Here is a 22,005-nt window from a genome sequence, read left to right as displayed (position 1 = left end):
GGAAAAAGGGAAAAGAGAAAAAGAAAAAGAAAAGAAAGCCAAATGCTTACAGTGATGGTTCCAAAGTTATACATTCACTGCCAAGTGAATATCTCCCAAATTTGCAAAGCTGGTAAGGACCCTGAGGTAAGTTAACAGATGGAAAGATGTGAGCGTAGCAGCCCCTGGCTAGCTTTCTCTGCCATAAGGAGAATGGTTTAAAAGGTTTCCTTTGATTAAATATGTATGTTATAGCCAGAAACAGCAAACAGACTTTATGCGGCCAGGAACTAGTTTTCTAAAGGATTATCTGAGGGAAAAAAAGGACATTAAATATTAATGTTTTATTATGTCAGAAGTATATTTTGTTCTTTCTATGCCTGAAGAAAGGAGATATTGTCACAGCAAACTAATCCAAACACTAATTTATATTTTTGGCCTTTCTTAAATCTGAAAATTTAGAGTTATTGTTAACCACAGCATGCAAATTATTCATACATTCTCTCTTTAAATGTGAAAATTTTTGAATATCACGATGAGTGTTTTTTAATGACTCTTATTTTCTTTTTTACTTATTTTAAAAAATTTATTATTTTTTTTCACCACTCTCATAACTCCTATAAGGTCTGTGTTCCCATCACCATCGATAACCACCATAGCTCTACCACAGTCTTGAAAATAAGTTGACAGTGGTTTTTTTATTCACATTGGTATATTCAATTGTGTTTTCTGCATGTGAGTGAAACCGTTCTATAATTGTCCTTCACTTCCTAACTTGCTTCACCGAGCAGAGTCTTCTCCAGTTCCATCCACTGTATCCCAAAGACCTATTTGTCTTCTTGTAGATCACATTTAGTCACTCCCTGTGCCTTAAGTCGTTTGCTTAATATGACAGAGCAACATTACAGTATCAACTGTCAGACCACATATGTATGTAATAACGGTGATTTTGCATTTTATTTAGCAATTCAAAGAACTTTTAGGGCAAGGAAGGGTCATAAAAATAGAGGAAAGGATGGCAAATAGCTCGCTTGGATAGTGCGCTACATCGCCATGTGTGCAACCCAGGCTTGAACCCAACCCTTAGCACACTGAAGGAAGCTGTAGTACTGTGATCTCTTTCACTCTCTGCTTTATAAGTAGTATGTAGGTGTCTATCCATCTAGTGAGAGATAGCTTATTGGGTAGGGCAGGTGCCTTGCCACGCACAAGGCCTGGGCTCCAGCCCTGGCACATGAGAGGAGTTATGGGACCAAAGAAGCTATGGTGCTAGGAGCTCTTTGTATGTGTCTTAAAAAAAAAACAACTATTTTCAAGTCAGACTAGTCCCCCTCCCTCCCAGTCTGAAAGTCTCGAGCAAACTTCACACAAAGAAGCATCTTGAGTGCATATTAACAATAATAAAGCTGCGGTAGTACAATAAAGGTGGGCGAGAGATCAGAATCTATGGCATTCTTTGCTGTCAGGATCAGTCACATGGATTCTAAACCTGGTAGACTTAAAAGCCATATGCTCTCAAGACACTGTAAAACAATGCCAAGAGCCAAGTATTTATAAGGAGACTGAAATATCTAAATCTAGACTTCAAAGTATCTTTAAGCTTTAAACACCTTAATAAAGAATAGGTGTTTTAAAATACCCACTTAGGAAACATGAAGGGGGTGGGCATGAATTCGATGAGAAGCCAGAAACGAGTTACCTCAACAAGGACCAAAAAACATTTTTGTTCCCATTGGGAAACTCTGGACAGACTCATATATTTCCGAGGATGAATACCTGTTAGCAGAACTCCTATTAAAAATACAAGCCCTCTCAAAGTGTTGGTTTGGATGATCAGTTTTGAGTCCACTTACAAGCAGGAGTACAGTTTAATATCTGGGAGAACAAGAAGCCTGTTCTCCCACGACCTTTGGGTGTGGTGGAGAGGTAGCACGATGCTGTAAAATGGCTATGCGAAAGACTTCCATTTCATGCCTGAGACAACAAAGGTCCTGGGTTCAAGCCCCTCACCTCCATAAGCCAGAACTGAGCAGAGCTTTATAAATAAATAAGCTAACAAATAAATATAGTTTTCTTTCTTTTTTTTTTTTTGCCTCCAGGTTTATAGCTGGGATTTGGTGCCGCCATTGCAAATCCACTGCCCCTGGAGGCTATTTCCCCCCCATTTTCGTTACCCTTGTTGTTTTTGTTACTGATGTCATTAACCCGCTGTGCTACCACCCGACCTTCCTAAATATAATAATTCTATGTAGTCACCAAACAGAATGAGAGAATTATTTGAACTCTGAACTTTTTCTAGAAAGAGCAGGATGTTTAGCAGCATCTGAGCACCCAAGCAAGTTGTGAAAAGCATAGATCTTGTCAGACATTTCTGCAGAGAGTTTTCTGGGTGAGAATTAACCACAGAACCATGGCTTCCCAGCTACATTTTACTTACCTTTTTCACTCAACAGTAAATCAACTTTTGTGCACTCATTAAGATTATGAAGGGATAACACATACCATGAGAAGTGTGAAATTATACTCCTAAAATAAACAGCTGAGTAAAACAATGTTCTCAAAAAAAAAAAAGTTTTTATCTTTTTTTTTTTTTTTAATTCTGAAGGAAGTACACAGACTAAAAAAAAATTATTTTTAATTAAACAAGGCTTAACTTAAACCATCACACTGACATCTACTGGTGTGGTACTAAACTGTACATTTGACATACACTACAATTTTTTTTTTCAAAACCCCTCCAAAGGAAAATATAGATGCTATTCTGGAAAGTAGAAAATTAATTAAAGAGTAACATTAACATAGTCAGAACTACTAATTTTAGGCAAAACATAACATATACAACAATAATGGTAGCGGGCCACTACTTTGTTTTGGATGAACTGAACTTTTAATGCCTTATAAACTAATAGTCTAAGAGAGGACTTTTTTTTTTTTTTAATAAGTAAGAAATCCTGGTTCAAAAACTTGCAAAGTTTAAGCAGCATGCTACTGTGTGGTTTATATTGAAATAGTAAAAGATTAAAAACCTAATAATTCTATAAATAAAATTGCAGCTTTCTAGGTATTAGACATTTGGTAATTAAATACTGCTATCCATTAAAGTGATGAACTTTATTGTGCTTGAAACTATAACAAAGTTCATCCTAAAACATTTTGCAATGCAAAATTACTTCACTCAAGGAGTGTTTAATATTTTGAATGTCAGGAATTACAAGCAATTTTTCAAAAGCAGAAACTCTCACATTCATAAAACTTTATACATCATTTGGACTAACATTTATACTACTAGAATCAAACATGCATCACTGTCAAACATTATCATGATTTTATGTTACATTATTTAACATAATTCCCAATCACAACACGGACTCTGTCATACGCTTGCACCGTTCTCCTTGGATTTCTGACCTTTATCTTCATTCTTCACAGTATCCTAAAGAACAACAGACAAGAAAACGGTGACTTTCAGATTCCCTTAAATCTAATCTTAAAAATAATAAACACAACTGGCCTAGGAGGTGGTGTAGTGGATAGTGTTGGATTCTCATACATGAGGTCCTGAGTTTGATCAATGCCCCGTTATCACGCGCCAGACAGAGTGATGCTCTGGTTTGTGTTCGTGTCCATGTCTGTGGCCTTCCTTTCTCAGTCTCTCTCTCTTGTATTCATCTTATTCCCCTACCTCCCCTCCCCTATCTTATAATAAATAACTCTTAAAATGATGACGGTGGTGGCGGTAGTAATGATAATGATAGCAAACACAAGGAAGCAAAGAGAATCCATCAGCTCCCTCTGTATCATGTGTGGGAAACAAATCCTGGAGACAACTATAAAAGCAAGTTCTTCTTCTTCCTTCCTTCCTTTTTAAAAAATATTTATTCATTTCCTTTTGTTGCTCTTGTTTTTTATATTGTTGTAGTTATTATCATTGTTGTTATTGATGTCGTTGTTGGACAGGACAGAGAGAAATGGGGAGAGGAAGGGGGAGACAAAGAGGGGGAGAGAAAGACGGACACCTACAGACCTGCTTCACCGCCTGTGAAGCGACTCCCTTGCAGGTGGGGAGCCCTGGGCTTGAACCGGGATCCTTCTGCGGACCCTGGCGCTTTGTGCCACGTGAGCTTAACCCGCTGCACTACTGCCCGACTCCCCTTTCATCCTTAATTTTTTTTTTAAATTGTCACCAGGTTGATTAGTGCCAGCACTACGAATCCACTGCTCTCAGAGGTCATTTTGAACCCGTCTTTTCACTTGGTAAAGGGCATTCAACTGCCCAGGCCCAAGTTCTTAAATAAATATATATTTTTTAAAAGTTCCTTAACTCTGCTCAACATAAATGAATTTAAAAAAATAACTGACTTGATGGGAGAGATAGCATAATGGTTATAACAAATAGACTGTCAGGTTCAATGCCAGCGCTAAGTAGTGAACTAGTGAAACATAAATAAATGATAATAATAATAATTGATTTTAGTGGTTCAGGCAGTAGTATAGTGGATAAAGTGTTGGGCTCTCACACTTGAGGTCTTAAGTTTGCTCCCCAGCAACCCATGTACCAGAGTCATGTCTGCTTCTCCTACTCTCTCTCCTATCCCTCTCATTAATACATAAATAATAAAAAAATAAATTCTCTTTCTCAAGTACAAACTTAGTTCTGGTTCCCAAATAAAAATAAAATTGCTGGGGGGGGGGGGGAGGAGGCTGGGTGGTAGTTCAGTGGGTTAAGCATGCAAAACGCAAGGACCGGTGCAAGGATCCCAGTAAGCAGCAAAGCAGGTCTGCAGGTGTCTATCTTTCTCTCCCCCTCCTCTCTCCATTTCTCTCTGTCCTATGTAACAACGATGACATTAGTAACAAGAATTTTAAAAAAAGGGCAACAAAAGGGAAAATAAGTAAATAAATATAAAAAAAATAAAAAAAGAAAGAATGGTCCTAGTGAAATCAGTAACAGTAATAATAAAACTAGCAGAAATAAATTTAAAGGGGTGGGGAAGACAACATAATGGTTACAAATAATAGTTTAATGGATGAGACTGAGGTCGCAGGTTCAATCCCTTACACCACAAGCTAGAGTTAAGCAGTGCTCTGGTAAGAAAAACAACAACAACAACAACAAAACAGCAACAACAAAAACTACGAAAACATTGAAAATAAAAAACCACCAACCTTCTTGAGAACAGTGTGGATTTCATCCATTACTGTGGATAAATTTCTGATTGTCTTGTTGAGCTGGTTTTCAAATTGTAAATTCATATTTTCCGAAATCTTCAAGTTTTCTTGTAACTGACAAAGGTCCTTTTTAACGTCTCTAAGTTCACCAGAGAGGTTTTTGTTGGTATTCTCCAAGTTCAAGATGGTCTTTACATCTTCATCTGTTAAAAGGTAAAAATACACATTTTAATCCCTAAAAATTTAAAGCTAAAATATTTAAGCTAAATTAAGGAAAATAAAAATAATGTAATTCCTTAAAATAGCCAAAAATGTCAATTTTGTATCTTTTTCCTTTTTAAAGAGATGTTTTTAAAATGAGTAAAAGAAGTCAGAGTTCTACTCCACCATTGATGATGCTCATTGACTTAACTTATTTTTAAGAGTTGGGGCCCTAGGCATGAGTGGATTTGCCATTCTGGGTCACTATTTTTTATTTTATTTATTTTCCTTTATTGCGGATTAATGTTTTACATTTGACAGTGAATATAGTAGTTTGTACATGCATAACATTTCTCAGTTTTCCATATAAAAATACAACCCCCTCTAGGTCCTCTGTCATCCTTTTCCAGGACCTGTACTCTCCCCTCCCCCCACCTGAGTCTTTTACTTTGGTGCAATAAACCAGACTATTTATTTTATTTTTTAGTCAGACACAAAGAGAGACAGCATAGCACCAGGGCTTTCTCCTGTGCCCTGCACTTGACAAGAGAGATGCTCTGCATACCATGCCATCTTGTTGTCTTTGTACTATGCAGGGCGCCCAGAGATCAGCACCTCTACAACCTAGCCTGCCTCACACCAGCTCGAATGTCAACTTCAATAGCTATAAAGCACAACAGCAATCCTTTTGAGTCCTGAAACTGAATGAAAACTGTTGAGATTAAAGATGGTGGTGTGCTAATACACAGCAGATGCTATTAAGAAATCATTCCAGGGAGTCAGGCTGTAGCGCAGCGGGTTAAGCGCACATGGCGCAAAGCACAAGGACTGGCTTAAGGATCCCGGTTCAAGCCCCCAGCTCCCCACATGCAGGGGAGTCGCTTCACAGGCGGTGAAGCAGCTCTGCAGGTGTCTGTCTTTCTCTTCCCCTCTCTGTCTCCCCCTCCTGTATCCATTTCTCTCTGTCTTATCCAACAACAACGACATCAATAACCACAACAAGGGAAGCAAAAGGGGAAAAAAAAAAAAAAAAAAAGCTGGTGGTCCGGGAGGTGGCACAGTGGCTAAAGCACTGGACTTTCAAGCATGAGGTCCTAAATTCAATCCCCGGCAGCACATGTACCAGAGTGATGTCTGGTTCTTTCTCTCTCTCCTATCTTTCTCATTAATAAATAAAATATTTAAAAAAAAAAAAGCTGTACTATTTTTATACTTTCTAGCAGAAACAGTAGAGAGTAAGTCACACTCTATGCCTATTCTGAATCACAAGGTGTGGCTTCGCGGGTGTGCATGTATGTGAACACACAGACATTTCACAGGTGTTCAAAGTATCAACGTGTCCAATGCGGGGACCCTCACCTGTTTTTTCTTCTAGTAACTGTAGTTTCTGTTCTACTTCAGCTCTGACTTTTTCACTCTTTTCCAATTTCTGTAAGAGGCTTCCTACATCTACCATTGCACCGTTGTACACAATAAGGCCGACATTTTCTTCTACATCCTTTGGTTCCTGTTTTACTGTTGGTGTTGGAAGCAACAACCTGTTTCCTATGATACAAACGATACTACATTTCAATAAGTTGCTTTTTTCTTCTTTGTAACAAGAAAGAGATATAAAATAATCGAATCTAACCTAACATATCTTCATGCAAGGCTTCAGACTCTTCATGGTTTTCTTCATCCTTTGAGGTGTCTGTTAATTTCCGGTAGAAGCAAGATTCACGCAGTACTACTTTATTGAGAAGCTTCTTTATCTGTCATGCAATCAAGAAAACAATTATTTCCCTTTTCCAATCACTTCGAGGGGAAACAATGATCTGTAAGACAGCTTATTGTCAGCTAAGTAGAATTTCTTATTTTCCCATGATAGTTGTCTGTGTATCTCCCATCACCAACGTAAGTCCTTTCTACCATCAGCACGTAAACACATTTAAAAATTTTAAGTAAGTTTAATTTTCCTGTATTCCAACTTTCTCACTATGGTGATCAGGAAGGGCATTTGTTTCCTTAGGTATCCAGATCTCTCTCAATTACAAGACTTATGGGGGGGGGGGTGTCCAGAATACCATTCTGGCACACATGGCGCCACGAATCAAACTCCACATCTCATGTATCCAAGTTCTGGACACTGCTACTGATCCATTTTCCCAGCATCTTATTTATTTTTCCTTTTCTGATAAGAGGAGCCAGAGGGAGGGAGGGAGGGAAGGAAAGAGGGAAAGGGAGAGGGAGAGGGGGAGGGGAGGAGAGAGAAAGGTAGCGAGGAGGCACTATAACAATGCTCATGAAGCTTTTTCCCCATGACAGGTGGGAACTGGGGACTTGAACTGGGGCCCCCCCAATGTTAATGAGCAAGCTCGCAGGTACACCACTATCCAGCCTTTATTATCTTTTCTACATGTCTAAAAATCCAGTGACCAAAGTGGCAGCTTGGTGGTAGAGCTCCAAGCATGCATGCTTGAGGCCCTAGGTTTAACCCCATGTTTCACAAATATCAGAGCAGTGTTCTGGTTTCCTTCCCCCACACCCACAAATAATATAAATTCCACCCTTGAATCTCTCACGGAATAAATACCTGAAATCCAAATTATCATCTGAAAATATTTTTCTGTAAAACAAAAAAAGTCTAACACTGATAGAAACATTAACCCAGGGCTGGGTGGTGGCACACCTGGTTGAGCACACCCTAATTCACACCCCTGGTCCCGACTGCAGGGAGAAAGCTTTTCAAGTGGTAAAGTAGTGCTGCAGGTATCTCTGTCTCTCTCCCTCTCCAGCACCCCCTTCCCTCTCAATTTCTGGCTCTTTATCAAATAAATAAAGATAATTAAAAAATTAACATGGTGGTCCAGGAGGTGGCGCAGTGGATACAGCACTGGACTCTCAAGCATGAGGTCTATTTCCGGAAGCTCATGTACCAGAGTGATGTCTGGTTCTTTCTCATTAATAAATAAAATCTTTAATTTTTTTTTCCCTCCAGGGTTATTGCTGGGCTCAGTGCCTGCACCATGAATCCACCGCTCCTGGCGGCCATTTTTTCCCCCTTTGGTTGCCCTTGTTGCTGTAGCCTCATTGTGGTTATTATTATTGCCATTGTTGATGTTGTTCGTTGTTGGATAGGACAGAGACAAATAGAGAGAGGAAGGGAAGACAGAGAAGGGGAGAGAAAGACAGACACCTGCAGACCTGCTTCACCGCCTGTGAAGTGACTCCCCTGCAGGTGGGGAGCCGAGGGCTCAAACCGGGATCCTTATGCTGGTCCTTGCGCTTTGCGCCATGTGCGCTTAACCCACTGTGCCACCGCCCGACCCCCAATCTTTAAAAATTTTAACATGATGTTCATCGCACATTTCTCACATTAAAAAAAACACACATTACTTGGTGCTAGAGAGATAGCATAATGGTTATGCAATAGCCTTTTAAGCCTGATGCTCTGAAGTCCCCGGTTGAATCCCCAGCACCACCATAAACCAGAACTGAGCAATGTTCTGGTCTCTTTCTCAGTACCTTTCCCTCTGTATCTACTCTTTCTCACTAAAATAAACTAAATAAAAATTTTTAAAAAATACATTAAAGTGTATAGATGTTTCTTTTTTAAAAAATTATCTTCGGGAGTCGGGCGGTAGCGCAGTGGGTTAAGCGCAGGTGGCGCTAAGCGCGAGAACCAGCTTAAGGATCCCGGTTCAAGCCCCCGGCTCCCCACCTGCAGGGGAGTCACTTCACAGGCGGTGAAGCAGGTCTGCAGGTGTCTGTCTTTCTCTCCCCCTCTCTGTCTTACCCTCCCCTCTCCATTTCTCTCTGTCCTATCCAACAAAGAAAGACATCAATAACAACAACAATAATAACTACAATGATAAGACAACAAGGGCAACAAAAGGGAATAAATAAATAATAAAAAAATTATCTTCATTTATTTATTGAACAGACAGGTAGAAATCGAGAGGGAACAGCGTGATAGAGAGACAGAGACACCTGCAGCCCTGCTTCACCACTTGTGAAACTTTCCCTCCTTAAGATACAGCTATACTATGAAATCTTATGTAATCATAAAAAGAACAAAGAGACTGTATTTTCATGAGAAAATGTTCATAATATACTACTCCCCCCATTTTGTATCTTTGATTAAAAGTGGGCTGTAAGAGTGTTACGATTACAGGGTCTAATTCCACACTTCACTTACAAGCAAAGTTGTGCATCTCTACCCTCCCATCTCCTGCATAACCTTAGTCTCACAAAGTCTTATTACAGTTTGTTTGCTTCTATATAGCTTTTCTAAGTTCCTATGTATATGATAAGGTTGTACAGTGAAAAGGTTGCCTATTGGGGCTAGGTGGTGACTCACCTGGTTCACCTGGTTAAGTGCACACATTACAGTGTGCAAGGACCAGGGTTCAAAGCCCTGGTCCTTACCTGCAGGGGGGGAAATTTCACAAGTAGTCAAGTAGGGCTGCAGGTGTCTGTCTCCTCTATGTGCCCCCTTCTCTCTCAGTTTCTGTCTCTACTCAATGACAAATTTAAAAAGTTGCCTATCATATGTATAAAATCATTTTTATTTGTTGATTCCAGCACATACATGTCATATTACATGATGATACTGTATTATACATTATATTCTATGTATATTATAACATACACATATTTCATCACAGCCTGGCTGTACTATTATAGACTGTACTGATTCTATATTAAAAAAAAATCAGACTGAAAAGGTTAAGTACAAAACCCCTAGAATTAGATTCATAATTTATTCTGTTATGAAAGATAAAATTTCAAAGGTTAGTTAATGTCTTTGCCTTTCAATATTCACAGATAAGTTACCTGAGCCCGAGAAAGATGCAGTCCAAGAGTATAAAGTATTTCTTCCAAATCCTTTTCAAGAAGGTAACCACAATGGCTTTGATCAAAATACACAAACGCCATTAACAGATCCCTGTTAACTGTGATCATCTGAGTCTTTTCTTTTTCCTAATGAAAATGCAACAAGAGAAGAGACAGTTCATAATTTTTATTCCTAAAAACTGAGAATGTGTTTATAAAATAGTGAAAAGATAACAAGACATTAGCTAAAATGAACTTATGTGGTTTGTATATGAGAGGAATAAGACACTAAATCTAAATATAAATACAAGAAAAAAAAAACACAAATTTTTCTTAATAGAACAGTGTTCATGTAGTCATAATTGGATTAGTAAACTCCAAACGTGTGGAAATCAACACACATAAAATAACTACCTTGTCTTTAGAGGGCCTCTCCTTGCAGAACCTGTTGATATCTCTTTTCTCATCCCGTTTGTTTATATCTTCCTCATCCCGATCTATAAAATAAATAAAATAGTAAGAAACTCATCAATATTTTCAAGTACTGCAAAAACAAACAAAATTATATTACTGACTAGTTTTCAAAATACACAACTGCAAAATAAACACAAACAGTTTAGATGTCATAAAAAACTGGAAGGAAGGGAGTTGGACGGTAGCATAGCAGGTTAAGCGCACGTGGCGTGAAGCACAAGGACGGGCTTAGTAAGGATCCTGGTTTGAGTCCCCAGCTCCCTGTCTGCAGGGGAGTCACTTCACAGGCGGTGAAGCAGGTCTGCAGGTGTCTATCTTTCTCTCCCCCTCTGTCTTTCCCTCCTCTCTCCATTTCTCTGTCCTATCTAACAGCGATGACATCAATAATAACTACAATAACAATGAAAACAACAAGGGCAACAAAAAGGAAAATAGAAAAAGAAAAAAAGCTGGAAGGGAAAATTCATAAAGATTAGAAGGAGGAAATAATTACTAACAAACAAACACATACAACTGATCGGGTTGTTGGAAACATCGTGACACATTTTTACAAAGAAAAACAGAAAATTTGTCATGTTTTTTCAGACAATCCAACATTTCCATAAATACTTGAAGAGTATAATTAAAAAATCATTCGTTTTTTGCCACCAAGGGTATTGCTGAGGTTCAGTGCTTGCACAACTGGACCACTCCTTGTGGTCTCCTTCCTTTTTTGTTTGTTGTCCCCACCTCCCCCGGTCACTTTTTCTCTTACACAGTGTGGAGAGAGGAAAGACAGAGTGAGAGACATCATAGCACCTCTCCACCACTCAGTTAGATTTCCCTACAGCTGCTCCCATGGGATGGTCAGGGACTTGAATCTGGGTCCTTGCACATGGACAACTCCACTGTGTGAATTGCTGCTATCCTGAGTTTTCTAAGGTGACTTACTAGAATATTATTATTAGTCTTCTATAGTACTATCCTACCTTATTACCAGTTTCCAGTTTTCATTTTCTCTTTAAAGAATTTTTAGGGGCTGAGTGAAAAATACTGATGCGTGCATTTATAGATTGCTATTGAGGTTATTAGGAAAACCAAGACTAAATATTAGATGGTATTAGAGTTGATCTGCTTATTTTCTTGGTGCGCATGTGGAATTAAAGTTATTTAAAGAACTATATTTTCGGGAGTCAGGCAGTAGCGCGGGGGATTAAGCGCACGTGGCGCAAAGCGTAAGGACCAGGAAGGATCTCGGTTCCAGCCCCTCGCTCCCCACCTGCAGGGGATCCGCTTCACAAGTGGTGAAGCAGGTCTGCAGGTGTCTGTCTTTCTCTTCCTCTCTCTGTCTTCCCCTCCCCTCTCCATTTCTTTTTGTCCTCTCCAACAACGACGACATCAACAACAATAACCACAATAATAAAACGGGCAACAAAAGGAAATAACTTTTTTTTAAAAAACAAAAAAGAACAATATTTTCTGGGGCAAGTTGAATTCCAACTTTCAAATGGATCAGAAGGACACAGAAGAAAGAAAAAAAAAGCATATTACCATGAGGCAAAACATTAGTCAATGAATCAAAAATTGCTAGATATAAATTATTCAAGGCACTACACTTTAAACTTTAAATTTCAATATCCTAATTTAAAAACATTATTGTACAAAGCAGAAAAGATAAGGTAAATAAAAAATACCTTATGTAAAATAATTCCTAGAGAAATGTACTATATATAAAGTCTGGGGGGTGCAGGAGGAGATAAACAGGAGACTGAAGACCCAGTGCAGGAGGAAGAAGCAGCACTGAAGGTGGGGGGATTGGTCAGACACCTATTGTACCCATGTGCCAACAACTGTCTTGCAAACCACTTTCCTAATAAAATTATTTGGAAAAAGTCATTTCATCTTAACTTTCAAATCTCAGAAAAAAATTTTTTTTAAGTTCCAAATCGACGTGGAAAGTGAAGAGTACTCAGTAGTAATTCAGAGGTACCTATAGCTGGCTCAGGACATTGAACACAATTGCTATTTCCTTCCTCAGGGGAAACAAATGTTTGAATCATACCATCTTCTTCATCTTCCGCTTCCTCTGCTTCCATAGGATCATATTCATCTTGATTGTTATCTTCTTCAGTTTCATCATCATCTTTAGAATCATCTTTTCTTTTATCCTCTTTCTATAATTTAAAATACCTTAATATTAAGCAAGATCTGAATCAAACATTAAATAAGAACAAAAAGCCATTAAATTCATATGAAATATTTTCATATTACAAATTCCTTAAACTACATTTACATAATAAACAACCATGGACCAGGAAGATTGTATAGCAGTTGAGTGCACACCTTGCATGCATGAGGTCCTGGGTTTAAGCCTTGATGTCACATACATAATGGGATAGTCCTTTGGTGTTTCAATTTTTAAGAAGAATACGGGGTCAGAAGGGAGCTCACCCAGTAGAAAGCCATTTATTTTTATTTTTTTTTAATTTTTAAATCTATTTATTGGATAGAGACAGACAGAAATTGAGAGAGAAGAGGGAGATAGAGAGGGACACCTGCAGCCCTGCTTTACCGCTTGTGAAGCCTCTCCCCTGCAGGTGGAGACCAGAGGCTTGAAGCTGGGGCCTTGCGCACTGAAACGTGTGCTCAACCAGGTGCGCCACCACCGGGCCCCAAAGCCATTTTTAAAAAGAGATTAATTTAGTTCATGAGACAGAGAGAAAAGAGAGAGGAGTGTAACACTCTGCCATATGCAGTATTGGGAATCATACTCAGGATTTCCTGCTTTTCAGTTCAGATCTCAGCTCTAACAGTGCCACCTGCTTGGTTGTCTAAGCCTAATTTAAACATGCACAAGGGCATGGGCCTCTGAGACAAGGCACTTTGCTCTACAGGAAGCCTCGCGAATGGAGCAATGCTACGGTATCTCTCCTTACGTGTTTTTCTGCTTCTTTTTTTAATATTTTGTTTACTTTGAATAGAGAAGTTGAGGAGGAAGGCAAAGATTTGGAGGGAGAAAGGGATACGCATCTAACTTCACCACTCGTGAAGCTTCCCCCTCTCAACCCCCCGTAGCTGAGGACCGGGGGCTTAAACGCAGGTCCCTGCACACTGTACTTTGTAGGCTCAAACCAGTTGTGCTTAGTCATGATGTAGGCTCAAACCAGCTGTTAGTCATGATGCCCCAGTGAAAAACAAAAACTTTGGTTGTAAGTGAAGTGTGGAATTAGACCCTGTAATCGTAACAATCTTATAGTCCACTTTTAATCAAAAATACAAAATGGGGGGAGTAGTATATTATGAACATTTTCTCATGAAAATACAGTCTCTATGTTCTTTTTATGATTACATAGGATTTCATAGTATAGCTGTATCTTAAGGAGGGAAACGTCCCTGGGTGCACGATACAACCACGCCATCATCTTATGTGATGCCGGCAGCTGCGAGCACGGCCTTGTGCTTCCAAGCCCAAGGCTTGATTCACTGTGCCACCTTCTAGGCCACCTCACTTGGTCTTTCTTTTTATCATTTTGATGGGATTTATCATCTTTTATGAAAAATTAGAAGACTACAATAAGAGCTTTCATGAGCTCACTCATGCAAGGATATAGTTACAGACCTTCCTTTCATCTCTTTCTTCTTTTTTGTCTTTATCATCGCCTGATTTTCTCCGCTTGGGCTTTGGCTCATCAGTTTCCTCATCTCTTTCTTCTTTTTTATCTTTTCTCTCATCTTTTTTGCTTTTCTTTTCCTTTTCCTTTTTGTCCTCTTTTTCAGGAAGAGATAATAATGATTTGTATATTCTGACACCAAAATCTCTTTGAAGCATTTCATTGAAAAGTTCTGCAAACAACGAAACCTATAAAAACAATACCAATAGTAACCCAGTCGACTTTAACAGAATAATGAATAGACCCAGCATAGTCAGTAAGTGATTAAAAGTTAACTTGCCACATGTAACACCTAACGTTTGCAAAAAACTGAGCTATAAAAACTGATGTCAATGATGCTCAAAATCCTCAAAAACTCTTCTGGAGATATAAATACAACTCTTAACATAAAGGTCTGGTCAAACAGTAAAATAAATACTGACCAATAGTAGATTATAAGCTTTGTATGTACAAAGTCAGATGTGATCCCCAGGAGCAAAAGAACAAAATTATAGAAAACAAGGATTTCGGCTAAGAGAAAAAGCATAAGAGTCATGCAAACTCTCATGCATGAGGCTTCCAGGTTCAATCCCCTCTACCACAGTAAACCAGAGTTGAGCAGTACTCTGGGAAAGAAGAAAGAAAGGAAGAGAGAATGAAAGGAGAGGATGAGGGAAAGAAAGGGAGAGGAGAGAAGAGTGGGAGGGAAATGAAGAAAGTGAAGGGAAAGGGAGGAGGAAAGGAAGAGAAAAACAAGAGTCTCTTAATATAACAAGTCTAATACAACAATTAGACTTCCTGATAAATGTAATTTATTTATTTACTTGAGTTTATTTTAAATATTTATTTATTCCCTTTTGTTGCCCTTGTTTTTTATTGTAGTTATTACTGTTGTGGCTATTGATGTCATTGGATAGGACAGAGAGATGGAGAAAGGAGAGGAAGACAGAGGGGGAAAGAAAGACAGACACCGGCAGCCCTGCTTGTGAAGAGACTCCCTGCAGGCAGGGAGTCAGGGAGTTGGGTACTCGAACTGGGATCCTTACACTGGTCCTTGCATGTGCTTTGCACCGCATGTGCTTAACCGCTGCGCTACTGCCTGACTCCCTATTTACCTGAGTTTTCAAGAAATATCTACAATATAGCAGAGACCATTTTAAACAGCAGGGGTATAGCAGTGAAGAACACAGAAACAAAAAGGCACTTAGAGCTAATAACCTAGTGGTGGATAAGTACAGAAAAACTGTACAATATCAGTAAGAGAAACTGTCTCTGATTAGATGACATAAGAAATGGCTCACTTGGATAATGTGCTGCTTTGCCATGTGTGTTCAGTTCCAATGCCCCATCAATCAAAGGGAGCTTTAATAAAAATAACACACACACATTGGGGATTTTGAATTAGCTCCTACCTGAAATGTCTTTCTCTTTAGATATCTACAACTCATTCCTTTGCCTCTAATTTTGTAGGTTAAAAAGTGTATGTATCGGGGCAGGGCAAAAAAAAAAAGTGTATATATCATACAATTATAAATCTTTGGCTGGCGAAATGGCTCATGAGGAGTGAAGCCCCTATCTCCCTCACTACCTCACCCTACCATCTCAATTTCTATCTGTCTTATCTAAGAAAAATAGAGAGAAAAAATTAATAAAATTAAATATTTTAAATTATAGAGTAAATGCATGTTACTTCATTCCCAAGCGAGCCCATCAATTATCATGTGTCTCTATGTTGTCATAAAAGAATACTACTACTGGAGGAACTGGGGGTGGAAGAGTTAGAACTGAAACTGACTGAAACCTCAGATTCAATATTAATTTACAGGAAATACAGAACACAGACGGCATTTAAACACCCCGTAAGAATATAAATAGCAGGAGAGTTGGGCAGTAGCGCAGTGGGTTAAGTGCACGTGGCGCAAAGCGCAAAGACCAACGACCGGCTTACCTCAAATGAATGTTCCTTGTTATCCTCTAATCTATAGTCCAAAAGGACACTCAAAGACATGATGCTGCAGTCAAACTTGCCGCTTTTTGCAGCCCAATTTGGGTGTACAATGATGGCTGGTTCATCGGGCAGAATATATCTTCTTTCCCGACGCTGGCGTTCCATTTCTTCTTGTCGTTTTCTTTCTTCTTCCTACATGTTTGAAATTTTAAGCAGTGGTTCAATCACCATGTACAAACAAGTATGTTTATCAAGTACATATTATGTAAAGAAAAAGGGCAAAATTCTCATAACTTATGATTTTACCATTCATAAAAAAAAGAAAAGGGAGGGAGAGATAGCACAGTGATGATGCAAAGAGACTCTCATGTCTGAAGCTCCAAAGCCCCATGTTCAATCCTCCGCACCACAAAACAAAGCTGAACAGTGTTCTGGTTAAAAAAAAAAAAGACTGAAAAGGGAGGAAAGTTCAAATTCACTAAACAGGATAGTCTTTTATGACTACAAATATTCTTTCTTTCAAATTTCCCAGAATATATAACGGTCTTTTAAAGTGGAAGTAGGGAGACTGGGTGGTGGCAGGCCTGGCTGAGGGCACATGTTACAGTGCACAAGGACCCATGTTCAAGTTCCCAGAGCCCGGCTACAGAGGAAAAGCTTCATGAGTAGGATGGAGTGCTTCTCAGGTCTCAGGGTCTGCCTGTCTCTGTCTCTGTCTCTGTCTCCCTCCCTCCCTCCCTTTCTCTGTCCTCCTCTATTTCTCTGTCCTATCAAGTAAAATAAAGTTAAAGAGGCCTGGGTGGGGGCGGGGAGAAAGACTAATGGTTATGTAAAGAGCCTCTCATGGGGTGGAAGCAAACCATTTCAGAGGACACATTACTATGCACAAGGTTCAGATCCCCAAATGCAGGGAGAAAGCTTCACATGTGGTGAAGCAGGTTTGCAAGTGTCTCTCTTTCTCTCTCCCCATCTCCTCTTCCTTCTCAAGTTCTCTGTCCTATCAACAAAAACAACAATAATAATAATAACATTTAAGAAACCTATGGTGACAGCATAGTTCCTGGATCTTTCTGAATCTCCACACTAAAAAGAAACAGAACAATCTAGATGTCAAAACCAAATTGCAAGAGTCTTCATACGAAACAAGTGATAAAATATACCCACAAACCCTGTTACACAAATGAGTGGAGGAAACATAAGAGCCAATAGATCTATGTTACTGACAACTGTGGAGGAAAGTAATGAAGGAAGCAACAGGATGTCTGGCCAACCTGACAACAGGAAGACAGCCAATAGGCATAAAACAGGAGGTCATTTTAAGAACAACTGTTTATTTGAAATAGGGTTGGGGACAAAGTGCAGAGGTAGCAGCAGACTGCCTGAGGTCCGAGAATTCACAGGTTCAATCCATGACACAAAATACCAGAGCTGAGTAGTGCTCTGGTACCTCTCTTTCACACACAAACAAAAGGTTTTAAAAAATAAGCTATCAAAAGAGAAGGTTGGATACAGAGTTCTGGGCGTGGGAATTGTGTGGAATTGTTCCCTTCTTATCCTATAGTCTTTTTTTGTCAACATCTCCATTTTATAAATAAAAAAATTAAAAAAAAAAAACTGGCGGCAACACAGTGGGTTAAGGGCATGAAGCACAAGGACTGGCGTTAAGAATTCTGGTTCTGGGAGTCAGGCAGTAGCGCAGCAGGTTAAGCGCATGTGGCGCAAAGCACAAGAACTGGGGTAAGGATCCCGGTTCGAGCCCCCGGCTCCCCACCTGCAGGGGAGTGACTTCACAGGCGGTGAAGCAGGTCTGCAGGTGTCTCTTTCTCTCCCCCTCTCTGTCTTCCCCTCCTCTCTCCAATTCTCTCTGTCCTATCCAACAACGACATCAACAATAACGACAACAATAAAAAAAACAAGGGCAACAAAAGGGAATAAATATTAAAAAAATTAAAAAAAAAAAAAAGAATTCTGGTTCAAACCCTGGCTCCCCAACTGCAAGGAGGTTGCTTCATAGGCGGTGAAGCAGGTCTGCAGGTGTCTTTCTCTCCCCCTCTCTGTATCCCCCATCTCTCTTGATTTCTTTCTGTCCTATCCAACAACAGTAATGGCAATAATGATAACAAAGGCAACACAAATGTGAAAAATGGCCTTCAGGAGTGGTGGACTGGATTCGTAGTGCAGGCACTGAGCCCCAGAAATAACCCTGGAGGCAAACTAAGAAGAGGAGGAGGAACAACTGTGGGGCTGGGTGGTGACACTCCTAGTTAAATGAACATATTATCGTGTGCAAGGACCAGCTTTGAGCCCCTGCTCCCCATCTTTAGAGATCATGTCTGCAGGTGTCTATCTTCCTCTCCCTGTTTCCTCCTGCCCCCTCAATTTCTCTCTGTCCTATTTAACAAAAATAAAAAAGAAAGAAATGAATAAATAACTGAAAGGATCTAGGACATTTTAAGTGCTATGAACTTGCAACACTGATCCATCAAAGCTTTCTTTCAACACAGGACCACGCAAAGAAATAGGGAGCACAACAGAAAAACAAAGACATGGGAGACGGTCAAGATAAAAAGTGACAGAGGGTAACAGACAAAGAAATAACAAAAAGCAAACTATTTTTATTTTTTGATAAAACATGAAAATGGCAGGACATAAAGCTCAGTGAAGTTAGAACAGCTAGTTTTAAAGCAACCTCTAATAAAATAGACATACCAAACCTTATGCAAGATAAAAATCACATAAAAATGAGCTATTGGCAAGTATTGTCAAATTCCATCAAAGACACTATTTCAGAAAAAGTGACCAAGAAGAATAGTTATCCTGTAGAAAATGAAAATTGGCCAGAAAAGCATCGTCACAAGACAAAATACAGCAAATTAAATGTGCTAAAGGACAGTGAGAAAAGCCAGGGATGTAGCTCAAGAAAAACAAACGCAACTGATGATTTAGAGCCTGGGTTCAACACCAAGAAAAGTTTCCCCAAAAATGACTTGACTGAAGAAATGCTGAATTATGAAACTACTGTCATAGGGAAATTGCTTCATATTTCTGCTAAACAGGTGATAGTACACCTCACTGAGCAAATTGCTGACCCCCTTCACTATCAAAACAAACATATTTTTAAAAAAATCAAGTGACAGAACTCAGGAAACAATTAAATAGAAAAGACAATTTCAGAAATATACATGTGAAAGATAAATGTCCAGCAAGAAAATATACTTTAATAAGGCTGTATACTAAACAACGTATACACGTATATCTAGGTGTTTTCCTGAGCCGATATAGTTAATAGGATTATAATACCTCTTTATCGTCTTCAGATTTTCTATCATCCTCCTCTTCCTCTTCTTTTTCAGATTTCTCTAATTCCTTTTGTTCTTCTTTTTGCTCTTCTACTTTAAACTGTTTTGTCAATCGAGCTATTAACTGTGACTTTAATCCTTTAGAACTAAGAGCTCGACTTTCTAATTCTTTTCGGAGATCATTTACCTAGATATACAGGACATAAATATACAGAAAAAGAACCTAAGTTGTTGCACCATGAAAGAAACTGTGCAATTATCTTTGGTCTGTTTTAACAAAAAAATGTGGTGAAAGACATGTCCTATATATAAAATGTGAAAAAGCCAAGTGGTAGAATTTTTTTTTGGAAAGTAATTTGCAACGGGATTTGCAATACTTTTTAAAAAAAGTTAATGGGGGCCGGCTGGTGGCACACCTGGTTAAGCACACGTTACAATGCACAAGGACCCAGGTTCAAGCCCGCAGTCCCCAACCTTTTTCCAAAAGGGGGGAAGTTTTGCAAGTAGTGAAGCAATGCTGCAGGTGTATCTCTCCCTTCCTCCCTATCTCCTCTTTCCCTCACCAATTCTGGATGTCTCTAGGCAATAAAGATAGTAATTTTTTGTATATATATAAAAGTCAATGTCCTTTGTTCCAGTAATTCTAATTTCCTGGAATTAATTTTTTTAATTTTTTTAAATATTTATTGGGAGTCTGGTGGTAGCTCAGTGGGTTAAGCGCATGTGGCACAAAGCGCAAGGACTGTGAAGCAACTCCCCTGCAGTAGGGATCTGGGGGCTGGAACCAGGATCTACACAGGTCCTTGCACTCTGCGCTGTGTGCTTAACCCGCTGCGCTACTGCCCGACTCTCCCTGGAATGTATTCTAAGGAATAGGTAAGAATTCTCTTTAACACACACACAAAAATCCTTTTAATAATCCCTCCCTCCAAGAAAGTGAAGAAATATCTCGCTGTGTCTCAAATCAGTCCCCAGAACTACATACACTGTAGTAATACCCTGGTTCTCACTTTCTCAATCCTTTTCATGAATAAAGAAATCTTTGAAGAAAAAGAGAAAATTCAATTAAAGAGTGTCACTAAAAGGGAAAAAGAAGCTTATTAAGTGGATGAACAGTCTACAATATTTAAAGATGGCATGCTAGAAACTGGTATTAACTGAAAAGCATGAGATTACAACTTTTCTACCAACTAAATCAACCAAGGATAACAGAAAAACACAAAAAAATTAAGAATGGTTGTGTCGAAATAATAGGCTTGAATTATTTATTTTATGCATGAACCAATTAAAAAGGTTTGAATACAAACTGTTGAAAAAAATTTAATAGCAAAGGCGTTAGTTTGGCCAAATGTCCTGGAATGCGAGCCTAATCTAATAGTTTAGATTTTCTGAATATATAATACTGAATATAATTCTGAATATATAAAAAAATATTTTCTTATTCATTTATTTATTTTTCCAGAGCACTGTTCAGCTCTGGTTTATGGTAGTGCAGGGGCTTGAACATGGGACTATGGAGCCTCAGGCATGAGTCTCTTTGCATAACCATTATGCTATCTATCCAAATTTATGATACTCTTTATAGAACATATCTTCAAGTAGTGCAAGAACAACCATCATTCTTCTGATATATACTTTCAACTTATTAATAAAAAAACCTAAGCTAAAAAAAAAAGTTACAGTATTAAAAAACTAACAATAACAACAACAAAATCTTTTGTTTGCCGTAACACAAGTTATCCAAACGGCTTTTATGTGAAAATAACAAAACGCAAAAGTAACATCAGCCAGTAGTCTTCTGATATATGTACAACTTATGTGTATGGAGTCTGTGGATCTACATTTGTATCTTAAGCCCAGAGAAGAAAAGCTGCACACAGGTAGATGCCCAGAGGCCATGTGGAACAAAGAAAGCTGAGCACAGGTTAACCAAGAAGCCCGATAAAGGCTCTTAAATTACTGCTTGCTGCCTGGTTCAGTGTGTTAGTTCACTTTTTACCTTAAATCTCATTTTTGCTATAGTACTTCCTTTCTACTTGAAACATTAAGTTTCCAGGTGGCCTGGGAGCCAGTGCAATGGATAAAGAACTGGACACTCAAGCAAGCAAGAGGCCCTGAATTTGGTGCCCAGCACTACGTATGACAGAATGATGCTCTGGTTCTCTTTTTCTCTTTTGAGAGAGATAGAAAGAGAGGGAGAGGGAAAGAGAGAGAGATAATGGACAGAAAGGGTGGGAGAAGAAGAGAGGAAGAAAGGAAGAGGAAGAAATTAATTCTACCTTTTTAACATTATCTTTATTTATTGGATAGCGACAGTCAGAAAGGAGAGAGACAAGATACCTACAACACTGCTTCACCAGTTGCAAAGCTTTCCCCCTGCGGGTGGGGCTGAGGGCTCAAACCTGCATCCTTGCGCAATGAACTAGGTCCACCACCATCTGCCCCCAGAATTCTATCTACTGTGTCAATTACCCAACAATTACCTTTGTTG

The 22,005-nt window shown here is 39.0% G+C and overlaps 1 protein-coding gene across 7 annotated transcripts in view; it reads right to left on the bottom strand.

The window, feature by feature from the left end:
• Window positions 1-2,599: 2,599 nt before the first annotated feature.
• CCAR1 (cell division cycle and apoptosis regulator 1) overlaps window positions 2,600-22,005 on the bottom strand; it is a 64,860-nt gene continuing 45,454 nt past the window's right edge. For 5 of the 7 annotated variants that reach the window (XM_060196364.1, XM_060196526.1, XM_060196301.1 and 2 more), the window contains 10 exons: window positions 19,516-19,701; window positions 16,216-16,407; window positions 14,237-14,476; window positions 12,608-12,791; window positions 10,579-10,661; window positions 10,165-10,311; window positions 6,980-7,100; window positions 6,709-6,894; window positions 5,146-5,351; window positions 2,600-3,412 (listed from right to left, as the gene is read on the bottom strand). In XM_060196364.1, coding sequence (XP_060052347.1) covers window positions 3,353-3,412; window positions 5,146-5,351; window positions 6,709-6,894; window positions 6,980-7,100; window positions 10,165-10,311; window positions 10,579-10,661; window positions 12,608-12,791; window positions 14,237-14,476; window positions 16,216-16,407; window positions 19,516-19,701 — 1,605 coding nt within the window. In that variant the 3' untranslated portion in view covers window positions 2,600-3,352. The remainder of the gene's footprint in view (window positions 3,413-5,145; window positions 5,352-6,708; window positions 6,895-6,979; window positions 7,101-10,164; window positions 10,312-10,578; window positions 10,662-12,607; window positions 12,792-14,236; window positions 14,477-16,215; window positions 16,408-19,515; window positions 19,702-22,005) is intronic. The other 2 variants (XM_060196475.1, XM_060196576.1) reach the window with 2 other exon arrangements.

This window comes from Erinaceus europaeus, chromosome 1, assembly GCF_950295315.1.
Source record: "Erinaceus europaeus chromosome 1, mEriEur2.1, whole genome shotgun sequence".
In the NCBI taxonomy this organism is placed as follows: domain Eukaryota; kingdom Metazoa; phylum Chordata; class Mammalia; order Eulipotyphla; family Erinaceidae; genus Erinaceus; species Erinaceus europaeus.
The sequence above is the reverse complement of the archived record's forward strand: the minus strand, read 5'-3'. Positions and strand labels throughout refer to the sequence as shown.